Here is a 16,393-nt window from a genome sequence, read left to right as displayed (position 1 = left end):
CAAACAAACAAATGTTTGTCAAATCCACAATCTATAACTAATAGTCTACCAGTCCACCACCTAATCCCTTTTTCACGATAGCAGATATATATGTATATATAACTGATACATACAGTCAAATTTCCAAGTTTTTGTTTCTATCACTATATGTACTCTTTGACTCTTCCCTTCCCCAGCCCACTTCAACAAGGAGTCTGAGAGCTTCAAAGTTTTGATTTTTCTCTTTAATCCAAGCCAACAAGTGGACAACAGGACGAAGAATGAAGTGTTTTCATTTTACCAGCGGGGAGCGGAGGCCTAGCGACGACGACGACGACCAAGACGGTGTTGTGTCGCGGAAGGTCTCATGGGCGCGTTCCCTCAGCGTGGCTTCTACAAACTTGGACTCACGGCGCTCCGAGTTCGACACGGAGTCGCGCAGGGACTGGGCCGACCCGTCCGGCTTGTTCCAAGATTTCTTGTCCCAGGGGCGCGCCAATGATCTGCGTGTCTTCACGTTTTCTCAGCTGAAATCGGCTACGCGAGGGTTCAGTCGCAGCCTCGTGATCGGGGAAGGCGGGTTCGGCTGTGTTTACCGGGGTCGGGTCAAGGTAGTGGATTCCGGGTCTGGGTTGGAGTCGGATGTCGATGTTGCTATCAAGCAGTTAAATCGGAATGGATGCCAGGCATGCCCTTTAACATTCTTTGTCTGTCTCTGTAATATGTATTGTCTCTTTACCTTCTTGAAATGAAATTGACAAATCATTTGTATGTCTTATTCACTCTTCTCTTTGTTTTCCTTTATTTCTTGTTTTTTGTTTTTGAAGGGCGTGTTTGTTTTGATTTTTCTCGGGCTTGCATTTCATACAACTCTCCCTGATTCCAAGTTATCTTTTCTTTGCATCTTTTGAAACTCTCATTCAAACATCTACTTTTCTTAGAATAATCCCTTCCTATTCAAATTGTGTTCACAAACTGACTAATCAGTAAAAGACATTGTCTTCGTTAGCCACCAGTTTAGACTTGGACTGCAGGATCACTTGGCACTACATATTTGAAATATTAGGCGCGCCTTTTGTTGATTTTTTCAGCAATAAGACTCAAGCCATCTCTCTTTACAAGACCGTCTTAGGGGTTTCAATTTTCGCATTCTAGTTATCAGGGGCACAAGGAATGGATCAATGAAGTCAATTTTCTCGGTGTAGTGAAGCACCCGAATCTTGTCAAGTTAGTCGGATATTGTGCTGATGATGATGAGAGGGGGATTCAACGGCTTTTGGTTTATGAGCTCATGTGTAATAAAAGCTTGGAGGACCATTTATTGTCCCGATCGGCATCTCCTCTCCCGTGGATTGTGAGATTAAAGATTGCCCAAGATGCAGCTCGTGGTTTGGCATACCTTCATGAAGAAATGGAGTTTCAGGTGATTCTTTCTTGTTTATATCATCCCTCTGCTTGAGGAACAATAAAGAGGGAAAGTTCACAATGCTTAAACATCCTGTGCTTTTCAAGAATCCACTTTCCTCTCATGTTCTGCCGGCTACTGATCTTATCAAATTGTACCGTGGATAGACAGGTGTAAGGCAAGAAACTGGTGAAAGCAGTAAATGCGCTGTTTACCCAAGGACAATACTGATCTAGACCACGTGTGATATTATGATGAGATTGTGCTCAGAATTTGAATACTTTTAATAGTTGAACGAGGATTTTCATTTGTTTACAACAGCTGGAGCTGGAATGTAGCTTAGGTGGATGATAAAACACGTTTTTTAGTTGTTGACAACAGAAAACATGTTAACTTAGCAGCAAGGTTCCGTTTTTAATTCTAATCCTATGATTAAAGTGATGCCTCCACTTTCACCTTTTGATATGGAGGCACGAAAATGTGTATGGTATTATATGGGATCAATTTAATCTTTGTTCAACATTTCCTTTGAATTTGTAAGAGATCCATCAGTGTGATGCATAGGAATTTAAAGCATGAAAGAGCCTTTAGCCTTGTCAATTGGATCTGGTTTAGGTTGAGAAGCAAAATGAAAATCTTAACCCCTTCTCATCGGGTGCCTTCAAAAAATCCTGTTTAAGCTTAACATAAAAGGTTGTAGAAGGATGCTGTAGGGAATTCCAGTACCTATTGACATCTTGAACGTTATATATATCTGCTTTTAACTTGCCTTCACATTTTTCTCAGTTAATATTTAGAGACTTCAAGACTTCAAACATCCTCTTGGATGAAGACTTCAACGCAAAACTCTCAGACTTCGGATTGGCTAGGCAGGGCCCTTCTGCTGGATTAAGTCATGTGTCCACTTCAGTAAGTCCCATTTCTTGATTCCACTTAACTTCCAATTATCTTGAGATTTTCCCTTATGCAATGTAAATAAGCATTAATCTACCTTTTTCCTTGTTTAATGGCTTGACATTGAATTTTTTTAAATATCTTTCAGGTGGTTGGTACAGTAGGTTATGCAGCCCCAGAGTACGTTCACACCGGCAGGTTAACCGCCAAAAGCGACGTTTGGAGCTTTGGTGTAGTTCTGTACGAACTCATTACAGGAAGACGGGTGCTAGAAAGAAATTTGCCACGAGGTGAGCAGAAACTCTTGGAATGGGTAAGACCTTACGTGTCGGATCCCAAAAAGTTCCACCTGATTCTTGACCCAAGACTAGAAGGACAAAACTGCATGAAGTCAGCTCAGAGACTTGCATCTCTTGCCAACAAATGCCTCATGAAGCATCCTCGTTCCCGCCCAAAAATGAGTGAGGTAATCGAGATGCTCGGGAGCATCATTAGTGAAGCATTGCCACCAGGTGAATGTGTGCCCGAACCTGTTACACAAACGGAAAATGTGAATGAAGAAACATTGGAAATAGAATCAGGCAAGACAGAGAACCACCACCGCAAAAAGGGTTTTGATTTCAAGGAAATGGTATTGAGGAACAGATCAATAGGCAAGCTGGATTGGAGAAACTGGACTCCGAGTTTGGTAAGGACGTGATAGTTTCTATTCTGATAAGTGGATGGAGACATAGTCCATTCTGGTTTTGGTCATGCAAAAGAGCTGTAAAGTAAACAGGTGGGCGCAGGCTTCATTTGTACGCCTGCTTTCTTTTGCATTCAGCTTGTTAAGGTGCAAACCCCTTTTTTCCTCTTGGATGGATATACACTCTCTGGTTGTCCAATCTAAGTGTAGTTTGCAGTGAATCATGGAGTATTTTGTTCTGGTGGATTTCTGCAACTCAGTCTCTGCTGATTCCTACAATTGCATCTCTCATCATTACAACTGATTAGTCAAGTTATATTCTTTAAATTTTGTGAGAGCGAGGTCCAAACCGTGACTGACTTCTCATTAAGATGGTGCTCGATGTTTGGGTAATCTTTCAAACATCGTGCTAAGATCGACGCTCCTAGCTCTTTTTTTTCAAAGTTAGCTCTAGATTCCACCTGCAGTATCCTTTAAAATTCTAATATGTATTAGATTTATTGTGATTATCCAATCAATTTTGTATTTGTATCGTATAATTTAAACAATTTATAAATAATTCTGCTTTGTGCCCCCTAACATTTCTTCCCATCATAAATATTTTATTCTCACGGTATATCTGACTTAAACACTTCCCTCAAAGAACGCATCTTACGTTCTTGGGGTGGCATACTCCATATTCATAGCTGAAATATTAACAGCATTGGTAATATAGAATCAGAAATTGGAGCAGAAGTAACCATAATTCAAAGATATTGCCAATTCGAATGTGTGGTCTGATGTAGGAGCAACTTGCAAGAACTTATGTGGGCCAGCATTGTGCCACGTGTCATAGTGGAAGCCATACATGCTTGGATGAGCTTTTCATCTCATCATTCTTGAAAAATACAAATTTTAATTTTATTAAAAAAAAAAAGAAGAAAAAGAGATGAATGATGATAAGACACTTGTGGAGAGCTTGTGCTACAAACACTTCTTGAGTTAGTTTCTCTTCACAATATTTGCATCATATATTCTCTCTCTCTCTTGAAACACTTCAACACAGAGAAAGCAGTGGATTAGAGTAGTGTTGTACTCCCCCCAGCAATGGCTTCCTTGAACTTGTTCTTTTCTCCCGTTGTTACCCCTCAAAGAAGAGTAATCAGAACTGCTGCCACAGCTGCAAAGTCCTCCGGCGCCGGAAGCACTGAGGAGAAGGGTTTCCTGGACTTCATCTTAGGTGGTCTCACCAAAGAAGACCAGTTCTATGAGACCGATCCCATCTTGAAGAAGGTCGAGGGGAAGACCACCGGCACCGTCGGCGGCCGAAAGAATTCGGTCTCCGCGGCGCCCCCACCGCCCAAGAAGAAAGACGGTGGTGGGTTCGGGCTTGGTGGGCTGTTTGCCAAGAAATGACCACCTGCAGATTGGTATCATTTATTCCGACACTACCAACATTCTATGTATTTCTCATTGTACGCACTACTTATCATCATCATACGTTTCCTTCTGTAATTTGCTACTTGATTCAATTGCATATATTGCTTTCCTAGTTGCATTCTTACCATATTGTAGAAACACCATTGTTGAAATTCTTACTTACGGTTATATTAAATCGAATCAAACTAATTATAAAACAAGTGTAATTTGTGATTCATCACTTTTTTGAATTATATATTAATTACACCATAGATTTAACCAATTTCGATTAGGAGTGAAATTTCCACGATTTTGATCTAAATAATAATATACAAAGGTTAATTACATTTAAATTTTCTCGAAAAATAAAAAAAATTATATTTTCCAACAATATAATTTTAAAAATAATTTTTACATCCTTGAGATCAAAATAGTGAAATCCCATTTGAGTCTTAATTCAAATGAATAAAAAAATAATTAAATAAAATATTCATCAAACATCAACCATTATGCTCTTGAATGTATTTGCAATGCTTACATTGTTGAAGGAATATATTTGTTATATTTTTACATTTGAAGGGATGCCCTTCTATGGTTCCTTTTTTTTTGAGGTAGTGTTTGAATATTATAATAGAAAAAAAGAAATTCTATATTTATTACTAATTGGATGAAGTGAGAAGCAAAAATATTTAATAAAATAGTTTTTTTTTTAAATAATATCATTAGTACTTTAGTCTTTTGCCTTAGCAATACCTATTTGACAGTCAAATTGGTGGGTTAGGAAATTTGAAGTCCATGTTCTTGTATTTCTAGTTATTTGTATGTGTAATCTAAATACAATATATAACAAGCCAGCAAGAAATTGAGTATCACCAAAGGACATCAAAGTCCCATTTAAGAAAGATTGTGGGAAGTAGGGGAAAAGAAAGTGTTAAAGAAAATACACTACAATAAAATAGCTCAATATCTATGAAAAAATTTGATGCTAAAGTTAGGTCGAGCTAATTAGTAAGTAAAAAATTTTCGTTGCTAATCTACACTATTTAATATACATTGTAAACAATTCGTTGCTAAATTCATTAGCAAGTAAATTTTTGTTGCTAAATATCAGCAAGTTAATTCTTGTATTAAATAATGTGATTCAGTAACGAGAATTTTACTTACTAATTTTTTTCATTGATGTCAAGCTATTTTCTTGAATTGATACCTAAAGAATAAAAAAGATATTATATATATAATTGTACATTTGCATATGGTGCATAATAGAAAGATCAATAAACTGATTCTTGCTATGAAATTAGATTATTTTCTTGTTTGGTCGCCCAAGTCTTTGATGCTTTATTTACTTATTTTTCGAGATCAATTGAAAAATAAAGCAACCTTCTCTCTATTAAGAGTTGCATAAAGATTTCTTCTTTACTTGGTCCGATTTCAAAGTGAATTGAGAAATGTAATAATACAGGGAAGTTGATTGACTAACCAATACGAGATTTTTTTGTATGTCAAGGACATAAAGTGCGTTATATTGTCCAAAAATAAAAATTATTCCCCATATATAGTATCATTAGTGTCGGAAACATGCGTAATTGGCCATAATTCTTCATTTCCAACAGTGTATTACGCCATCCATATACGTTGTAAAGTTTAAGATTAAACAATTTACCTATATTCCTCCGGTTCAAAAAATCCTAAATCGCCAATAACTATTACCTTTTGCTCTATTTTTGCCCGTTTAACTAACATAAGCCATTTGGGGTTTGGTAGATTTTAGCATTATGATTAAAAACACCTCAAAACGTAGGAAGATCAGTCCACAACTCACTTATGGATTTTGTGTGTCGCAAGATGTGTTGTTAAACGTAGGAAGCAACTAGAGGAATAAGAGTAGAACAAAGCTAGTGTTGTGAAGAAGAGAGTGATGCCCAATTTTGGACAGCTTGTGTCTATTGAAAAGTAGTTAAATTCTTGAAATCTCTTTCCTAAAAAAATTAGGCCTCTTTTTCATACTTTGGTTAAATTAGGAGGATGCCCATCGTAACTCCTAGTAAGCTTCCTACAAGCCCATATGCTATTGGCCCTGGGCCTCATGGGCCGGGGACTATAATTGGTCTCCATTTAGTTATTTTAAGAATTGTATATACCCTTTAGTATTAGTAATAATTTAATAAATATTTTTCATGACAGTCGATTGTGAGAGGATATTTGTTTAACGATCATTAGTTTCAAGAATGTTTTTATAATTTTTTAAATAATACTGAGGTATTATAATTATGATAAAATTTTATGTAATTTACAAGTACTTTTAGGTAATTGTAAATAAATTAAAATATTAATATGATTCCTTTAATTAAATTCAATAGACACACATATGTATATTAAAGTTTGTGAATAATAATGGCAAGTCCACATATTTAAGCTACATTTAAACTATAAAGATCAGTACTGAAATATATGATACATTTTTACTGTCTCATTCTTTATAATATTCAGCCTAAGATTGCTTTGTGGATCATGTCACTAATCACTTATTTTAAGAAATTAATGAAAAAGATTCCATTATAAAGCTCATATTTTAAAAAAGCAATCTTATCCCGCTCAATATTTAAAAATAAATCGGGGCCAAAAAGTTTGGGGAGTTCGTAAATATATCATTTTTAAAACGGGTGTAACTTAATTCTAATAGTTCAAGAGGGAATTTAGTGAATATATCACTTTTAAAAGGGGTGCAACTACAATTTTAAAGAGTTCAAGGAGGGAAAAAGCGAGTTATTAATTTAATAATTTTAAAAGAAGTATAAGTATAATAATTTGTCAAACTTTTCGGCTCTCATGTCAAACTTATAGAGTAGTGCTTGATGGAGATGAGCGGAAAAGTGTGATTGGAAGAAAAATGTCAAAATCAATTAAACGATGATTGACTTATTGGAGTTTTACAATCAAAAGAGTGTGAATTCTAATTACATGAATATAAATGTACGTCTATTATTATAATATTTAATTTTTATTTGAATGTATTGATTGATTTAAAAAATAAATAAAGATGAAAGATGTCCAAAAGACATAAATTTTGCCGACGGCCACGGGAACTAATACTTTCCAAGATGTAAGGACTAGTCCACATCGATCTAACTCCTGTTCCCACAAGAAACTTGGGAGCCAATCACGATTTCTCATAATTTACAATCACATCAACTGATAACATTACTTCAAACTTAGCTCATTAGTAATCAAATTGCGTTCATGAATGAGATCTATTTTCAGACTGAAAGCGTGTTTGGTTGAATTTACTCAAAAGGTTTTATAAGTGTATATGTATGTCTTAAATATATTTTTTAAGTTATTAAATGTTGAATTTTGTTTTAACATAAGATGATAGATTTTATAAATATTAGTAATAATATTATCATAGTTACTATGTTTAAAATTTTAAAATAAGTTTGAAAACTCCGTACATTTTTAGAAAGAGTTTGTATGCGCCTAATATTTAGTTTTGAGTTTAATAAAGTCTTTTTTTTTTTTGTAAATATTTAAGTTATATCACATTATAAAATATTTTGAAAAATTTAAGAATAGTTACATTTACATTTCTTGATCTATGGTCTATTTATATAAATTACCCATGATTTTTTTTAAATTACACAAACACTCATCAAAAAAGTCAACATCATTTACACAAACCATTCGTATTTTTTAGAAAATTATGCATGCACCCCCATAAAACATCAACAATATTATACAAACTATTTATGCCTTTTTATTGTCAGAAATAATTTTTATAATGATGCAAAAAATAGAAATGATTTATGTAAATAACCATAGTTATCATGGTTTTAAATTTTAATAGTTTGGTAACTTGTTTAGTCATTATTAAAATATAAAGAGCTTATTATGATAAATACCATGATATCTTTAAATTCTAACATATTATTATTCAGATACTTTAAATTTATTTATAAAACAAGACTTTAATTTTTAAAAACAATAAATTTAGTCAAACACCGTCTTAGTACTTATCCATTAATCAAGAGCAAATACAAACATCCAACGACCCGAAACTAGTATTTAAAGTAAAATATCTGCGTACAAAAACTAAAAATATTTAATGAGTTGTATCTCTCAATTAAAATAAAAGAAAGACCATACTTCTTTTGTGATTAAAAGATTGTCTACATGATGTTGATTAATTTATGTTTATAGTCTAATAGCTTCCCGTCAGCCAGTTTTATTACAAGATTTTGTTTATCTGATCGAATTAAATTAATCAGCAAATAATAAATATAATCACGCTTGTTGTTTTTTGAAAATTGTACATCAATTACATAATAAATAATATTATGATATAATTAATTCAGTTCCCACAAAACATAATTATGAGTTAGAGTTTCTTGTAATAGAAACATGATGTTGGAAAAGAGCATCTGAAAACCCGTTGGGGTCCTGGTACGATCCATCGTCCGGTCACATTCAATCCGTTCCTCTCAATGTGGTCGTTGGGTCCAGTTAAAAGCGTGTTTAGCCCTTTCCATTCACGTGTACAGTCCCACAGAACAAGTTGCCATAACCAACCATCAATTACGAGTTTGGATGTTGTGAGAGCAAAGGTGCTAGTAAAGGGCAGGCAACAAGTATTTATCATCCCATGCTCTTTTAATAAAGAAATGGTGTTGATAAGATTCTTGGGAGAGAGGGAATGGGGATGGGTTGCTCAATACAGATAACAAAAAGGACAGCCATACACTCGCATGTACTAGTAACTTTCTTGATGCACCTATCATTTAATTTTCTTCCAAATAGCAATTCTATATATATATATATATTAGAATCGTGAAGAAAATTTTAAATGGATAAATAATGATGTTGGCATTTGTTCCACGTCAATTTCAGATAAGATGTTTGTGCAGTTTATAAAATCCAAGGTTTCGTCTGCCCAGCCAAGCGTTTTTTCAGTGGACAACGGTTTTCATGAAATTTTTGTTTCCATACCTCATCAAAAACCTTTTACCAAACAATATGTTCATTCATGCTGCAAGTGGAAATTGGCAGCTAGCCACCTGGTCAACATCAGTACTTGGGAATATTTATAGTCCTTTTAACTGATTGTTCAACTTCAGTAAAGGCTTCTATGAGAAACAGAATTCAAGTAACTTATACTGATTTATGATAATATACATGTCAAAATGTTAAACAAAGTCATGCTCACCAACTCAACAGAGCTAACTTACTCATATGAGAATCACCATCTTACAGGCTTACATTTATATCGTGTTACAAGAAATACAAGCGGCGTATACTCTAGCAAAAACAACTGTACAGACTGGTCATCGATTACTTCCCTAAAATCAATAACCAACGCTCTGAGCTACACCTCTGAATGAAGAGGAAAACCACAGCTCTTTCTCAGTAGAGTATCTTAAGAGTATTATTTTGAATGAGGTGGAGAAGCTGACGGTCGTGGATAAGCAGCATTTGCAATTTTATTGCCGGCGTCGCCAGCACTTCGTCTACGTTGCCTGGATCCATTTTGGGTCTTGATGTGATTGTTGTCCATATTATTCGAATCTTGAAGTTGCTCAAGTTCTTTCACTATTTCTTCCATTTTAGGCCTCAACCTGGGCTCTAAGGATATGCATCTTGAAGCAAGGTTAGCGACCTTCTGAGCCACATCCATTGTGTACTGGCCTTCGAGGCGGTTGTCCATAATGCGGTAGACTTTGCGCTTGTTAGCCAGGTAGGGCCTGGACCATTCTACAAGCTTGTGCTCACCAGGTGGTCTGTTCTTGTCAATTGCTCTCCTGCCGGATAGTATTTCAAGGAGCACAACTCCGTAGCTATATACATCACTCTTTGCAGTTAAATGACCTGATTACGAAGAAATCAGAAACCTTATAGGAAATAGATGCTATTCCTTTACAGCAATCAACGTCACAAAGAAGAGAAAATGGGCAGGTGGTGAAATGGGAAGAGTAATGCGTGATTCAAGAATCATACCAGTGGCTAGATATTCTGGAGCTGCATATCCATAGGTCCCCATGACCCTTGTGGACACATGACTTTTATCACCAGTCGGCCCATCCTTGGCCAATCCAAAATCAGAGAGTTTTGCATTGTAATTCTGCCAAATCATGAGTTACGCATTTCAAAAGTTTTATCAAAGATTACAGGGTTGATGGATACTCAATGTATTTACAATTTTCTGCAGCAGGGCGTAATGTAAAAGGTTAGTGCCATTACTACAAATGCCAAAATCAGGTGGTCAGAATGCACATGAAAAAGAGAAGTTACCGCGTCAAGCAATACGTTAGAAGTTTTGAAGTCTCTATAAATGACTTTTGCTTCAGCACTATGAAGGAAAGCAAGCCCCTTTGCAGCTCCAAGAGCAACCTTAAGGCGAAGGCTCCAAGAAAGAGGTTGGAAATAAGAACCCCCTGCAACAATAAAGATCGCCCGTTATTTTTAAGAATTTCTAACTATGTAAAGGGTTCCGATTTACGTCATAGTATAGATGAAGTCACAATGACTCACTTCGAAAGAGATGGTTCTCTAAGCTCCCACGAGGCATGAATTCATACACCAAGAGTCTATGATCATCCTCCAAGCAGTATCCAATAAGTTTCACAAGATTAGGATGGGAAAACTGGCCCAAATAATTCACTTCTGCCTATAAGACCGTGAACCAAAACTACATTAGAGCAAATATAACAAAATGATAAAAAAATTTACTGGTCGACATCCTAAAAATTATACTTTAAGTTCACTATGTTCCTTTCAGGACTCGATACCCAACTTTGAAATACTGAATGAACGACACATTTAACGAAAAATTAGAAACTCACCAACCACTCCCTATGGCCCTGATAACTTTCTTGGTGAAGTTTCTTTACTGCAATAATCATGCCTGTCCCAGGTTTTGCAGCGGTAAATGAATTTTCATCGATCCAGCCTTTAAACACTGAGCCAAATCCACCTCCTCCCAGAACACTATCTGGTCGAAAGTTACGGGTGGCTACCTTCAGATCAGAAAAACTGAAGCTCTTCAAGTTAGACGACTGCAAGATCTCACCCTCAGTACGAGGAGTAGGAGGAACCGACGTTGATGAGATTTTGCTACTACCAAGGCTCATATCATACCCATCCGAGCTAACGTATTGTGAATTTACGCCTGGATTGATCAATTAACGGAAACCAATTAGGTACTAGGAATTTAGCCACAGATTAGTCAATAATGAAACACAGTATTATATTTTTTTTAAATCATGTTAGATCACCATTGTGTAAAGCAATCATGTTTGAGACGGAGCAGCGACTAAAACCAGAAAGTTATTGAATGAATGATAGAACAAACATCTTACAACCCGTTAATTTACAGAGAAAATGAAGAAGCTGTGAAGCAAAAGGATTCTAGGAAGTAGGAAAACAATAGATTTGCCAGCCACCAGGTGCAAATATCCAGCCACGCTAATAAATTCCTCATGGCTGTACTCTCTCTGTCTATCTCTCAGACGCACACACACACACAGACATACACTCCAAGAATCAGAGAGAGAAGAAAAGATGATGGTTACCAGTATGAGCCGGGGTGTCGGCTTTGATTCTAGCACTAAAACAAATCCCCATGGCAAGAAAAGTTTTTGGTCTCAGCAAACTCTGCAGATCACGGAAAAAGTTATAATAAGCAACTAAATATATGCAAAGCCCCTTCCCCCTTCTCCGCAATTATTAAAGAAGCAAAGTTAGCAGATCCAATAGAGGTGTGAAAGCTAGCTGAAAAAGGAAGAAAAGGAAACCAAGCAATACTAGAATATTCAATTCTTCTTGTATTATTTATGACTTCAACATTTAAAGAGTAAAAGCTAGAGCCTTTTGGTAAATTAAACACGCACCCACTCAACTCCTTCCTGCAACACGCAATAACCAAGATATATAATAACATTTCATTCATATAGCACACACACACACACACACATATATATATCTACATACAGACAGAGAGAAAGAGAGAGCGTACAGAAAGACACACCCTGCTTCTTGAAGAAGGGCAGTAGAGAACAGTGATCAGCAAACAAGAGGAAGAAGCAGAGATGAGCGTTCTTCTCCAAGAAAAGACTTCCTATCTCGCTGTGCCTCTATTCATGGGTGTGTGTGTGTGTGTGTGTGTGAGAGAGAGAGAGAGAGAGAGAGAGAGAGAAGAGAGGGAGAGTTGACTAGTCTGAAGCTTGAAACTGGGGAGCTTAAAGAAGAGGGAGAGGGAAGTTTGGGAGAAATGGATATTAATGGCGGGCGGGGGGCAGCGCCACTCTTCAATAACTCCAACTTGTGTACATGTACAATAAATAAAAACGCATACACACACACATGTGTGTGTGTGTGTGCAGCCTGCATTGACCAGATGTGCTGTTTAGTTGACTCTTTGAATTGTCTTGGTAGCTGACGACATATGGTGAAGCCGACGTGGGATGGCCCCTCTTTGGAGTTAGCCGTCCCGCTCCTTAATTTGGCACTTACTTCCTCCATTTCCCAATCTTTATAATAAATCTTTCATTTAAAAAAAAGACAAATACTATTCTTATATATATATATATTTTTATTTGTTATAATTTGATAAATGGATTCTCTCATATGATAAATGGCCAAGAGAAAATGAGAAAAAGTTATTTCTTCAATAAAAGCAATCTTGTTTTGTTCTATTTCTAAAGTTTCTTGTTTTAAAAATTTTGCAAGATATATGTGTATGTTTTCTAGAGTTTTTGATATGTTTGATTTTATATTATATAGTAGTATAAGATAAATTAAAATAAGTCGAAATACACTGAGTTGTGTTTTTCATAGCATCAAATCTTAAATCTTGTCTTTCACATAAGCAACCTACAAACATTAAGATCGGGTCACTCAGAAATCCCACGACACAGATATTTTGAGACTCAAGTCAGTCAATGAGCCGTGAGGTGTTAAATCACAAAGTAAAAGTACTCGTAAGGTATAAGAGAAAAACAAATCAGCGGATATTGAGTATTTATAATTTTACTCAATTGTACAGTCAACACTTAAACCTTTAAAATAGTAATACGCTTGCTTCAATTCATAATTGAGCTTTCGGGGTTCTCGGTTCGACGAGTCCGAGAACCCCAATGACAAAAATATATGGACCCTCTTGTATGCAAGGTATATAATGCTCATTTATTATGGAGGGTATATATGTGTTTTTACATACTTTCCCACATCAGTATTAGATCTTGGTATTGTGAATTTGAATGTGAAAGAGCTCAAGCAAGAGTCATTAAATAAGACTTAGACCTTTTGTTTAATTTGACGTACGTCTTCCTTTGTCTTATTGGTTTAACTTCTTAAGTTGTATTATTTAATTTATTTCAATGAAGAAGGGTAGACCATCATTTTATCAAAGATAAGGACATACATACGTACATACATATATATATATATTTAATTAATAAGCGGGAAGGATTTATATACCAAATATATCGATAAATGATAAATAAAAATACTGAGTAAAAATAGTATTTTTCAGAACAGACAAATATATAACATATTTTTTATCAAACGTTCCCCAGAATTCAACATTCATATGCCTTTTCTCATTTCTTTTCAAGTAATTATAATTTTCGAATGTATTACGACTTTCTTTTACAAAAATAGAAAAGCGTCACAAACGTTTCCTTCTTTTATTAGCTTAGCGTAGACAGTACGCTCAATGAGAACCTCTCATTCAATAATATACTTACTAATTAATTATTATCAAAATAATCAAAATAAAAAATGTTAATTCTGTGAATAGCATAATATCTTGCTTGTGTGCCACTTACTTAGCTTAATTTACGTCGCCGACCCTTGCTATTATTCACTCCTTTAATTTTTTACATCTTATATAATATTTTAAAAGTTTAAAAATATTAAATTTTAATTTACAATTATAAGCTTTTAAATTATTTGAATAAGTAAGATTTTAGACCGTATTTTTAGAATAATAAGCTCCTTATATTATAATAATTATTAAAAGAACCGTCAAACTGGTCGAATTTAGAATTAACAGGACTTATAAGCTTCCAAATATTTTATAAAAATATTTTAAAAAACTTAAATCTCAGCCCAAACACCCTCTTAACTTGTTATCTCAAGTTATGAGAATATACACTTTATTTCCTTCAACTAAGAAACTATCACTTATTTTTTAATTTTGCCTCTTTTTTTAAGTATGGTTACAATATTAAGTGAAGAGATTTGAAGACATTATCAGCACTTATTAAAAGATTGTGTGGCTGAAATCATCATTCTAGAAAAGTAAAAAAACTAATGTAGAAATAATATTTTGGGATCATCAATTTTTTTTGACTTTCTAGAAATTGGCAGGCCAAACATGATACATCAAATTTTTTTCCAAAAATAAATTAAGAAAAGTGCTTTTTTAAAAAAAAATGAATTATTTAAATTAAATAGATCTAAGTTAAAAATTAAATCAAAACGACTCTCCAAAACTTATACAATTGGTATCCACCCATTGTAAAGAGAGAAATGAAGTGAAAGATATGATGTTGGAAAAGAAGCCAACCAGCCAACTAAATTATCTTATTCCCTTGATTTTGGGCTACGTACATCAGTAACAACATGTATCTATAGTCGTGCAACCATATCGGACAACATAATTAGGCACGTAAACAAGCATATGTTGTTAAGATGCAAGCGAATATATTGTTGGTCACTTTGATTAAATCAATAAATCATATAGGCCACCCCAAAGTCTATTTATCGATATTAGCATCTCCTAAATGCTAGTTTTTGTCTCAAATCAATTATTCTATTGGAAAAAATATACTATTAGTTATAATTAAAAATTATGGTAAAAAAATATTATTAATTATGATTGAAAAAAATTAGCTTTTTCATTTTGAAAAATAATTTTTTACAGATAAGAGTCATGATAAAAATATTTGTCGTGACTTTTAGCTATGATTAAATATTATAGTTTTTGTTGTGCTCTTACCTTTTTTTTAGTAAAAATATGGTACGTAAATGGTTATGTGCTTGGCGCACGATTCAATTTGCAGGGGTAATTTTGTCAAAGGGAGCAATACAAGATAAAACTAAATTTTAGGCATATTAACATCAAGAATGAGGGACTGAAACAATTTTAAACGAAAATTTAAAAAATCAATTATAATATTTGCCCCTTTTTTTATTGTACTTTATTCTGGTTATCATCACCCAATTATTATTTTTTTATTTTCAACTATTCCATGTGTAGTTGAATTCTTTTGTTATAAAATGAGGAATTAATTTATTTCATTATAATTATTATTGTTACTCATATTAGTACTTATATTGTAAAAATAATGCAAGACATTTAATTAATTGAATATCGCAAGGCTAATTAATTGGGATGCTTGTCTTTATAAAATATGTTAAATAGCCAACTTCATGTTCTAGTTAGAATAATTTGCGAAAATGATGTACCAATGTGATATTAGAAAAAATTAAAAAAACCTATTTATGTCATTTATAAAAACTCATCTGTAAATTTAACATTAACCAGAAAGATTTTTATTTTAAAAATAAATCATAAAAATGAGGTGATGTAATAGATGATGAAATCACAACCGTCAAGCTTCCATTTATATCTATTCTCAGTTGACCAATTATTAGCTTTGAAAGCATGTCTTGATTTACACTTAGTGGCCTCTAATTATAATAATCAAATGCTAATCTGAGCTATGATTGTCCAGAAAGCACCCAAATATTCCCCTGTTTGGAGACGTATCCTCCACCCAACCCACACCCACATGCCTGTTTCCCATTAGGCCCACAAACCGTCAGCTTCGCTTCACTATCAGCTTAGCCGGCCACTCTATTAATAGTGGGTTAATAGTAAGATAAAAATATAAATTGCATTCTTCGTCTCATAACTTTGAGCAAATACTTTTATTTCATTTCAATTTTAGTAAGACAAATAACTTTTAAAAAATAATATTTGGTCTAATTTCTGTCGAAAAATACTAATTTTGCATTGGAAATGAGAGTTGCAC

At 34.3% G+C, this 16,393-nt stretch overlaps 3 protein-coding genes across 4 annotated transcripts; 2 read left to right on the top strand and 1 right to left on the bottom strand.

Moving 5' to 3' along the window:
- LOC105170416 (probable serine/threonine-protein kinase PBL19) lies at positions 7 to 3,537 on the top strand. Its single transcript, XM_011091170.2, has 4 exons — positions 7 to 665; positions 1,142 to 1,402; positions 2,171 to 2,293; positions 2,427 to 3,537. Exons 1-4 carry the CDS (start codon positions 261 to 263, stop codon positions 2,976 to 2,978), a joined length of 1,341 nt encoding a protein of 446 aa, XP_011089472.1. The 5' UTR covers positions 7 to 260; the 3' UTR covers positions 2,979 to 3,537.
- LOC105170415 lies at positions 3,878 to 4,506 on the top strand. The gene has a single exon (XM_011091169.2). The coding sequence runs from the start codon at positions 4,050 to 4,052 to the stop codon at positions 4,356 to 4,358; it is 309 nt and encodes a 102-aa protein (XP_011089471.1). The 5' UTR covers positions 3,878 to 4,049; the 3' UTR covers positions 4,359 to 4,506.
- On the bottom strand, positions 9,497 to 12,764 carry LOC105170413 (probable serine/threonine-protein kinase PBL10). 2 transcript variants are annotated; one of them, XM_011091168.2, is made up of 7 exons: positions 12,367 to 12,764; positions 11,924 to 12,005; positions 11,195 to 11,520; positions 10,884 to 11,019; positions 10,644 to 10,786; positions 10,350 to 10,473; positions 9,497 to 10,220 (listed from the first exon to the last, which is right to left on the bottom strand). In XM_011091168.2, the coding sequence occupies exons 2-7, from the start codon at positions 11,973 to 11,975 to the stop codon at positions 9,781 to 9,783; spliced, it is 1,221 nt and encodes a 406-aa protein (XP_011089470.1). In that variant the 5' UTR covers positions 11,976 to 12,005; positions 12,367 to 12,764; the 3' UTR covers positions 9,497 to 9,780. The 2 variants fall into 2 exon arrangements, with proteins under 2 accessions (XP_011089470.1, XP_011089469.1); XM_011091167.2 differs by having other exon boundaries at positions 12,379 to 12,763.

This window comes from Sesamum indicum, linkage group LG9 (assembly GCF_000512975.1).
Source record: "Sesamum indicum cultivar Zhongzhi No. 13 linkage group LG9, S_indicum_v1.0, whole genome shotgun sequence".
Taxonomy (NCBI): domain Eukaryota; kingdom Viridiplantae; phylum Streptophyta; class Magnoliopsida; order Lamiales; family Pedaliaceae; genus Sesamum; species Sesamum indicum.
Note: the sequence above shows the minus strand (reverse complement) of the source record. Positions and strands in the feature narration are given on the sequence as shown.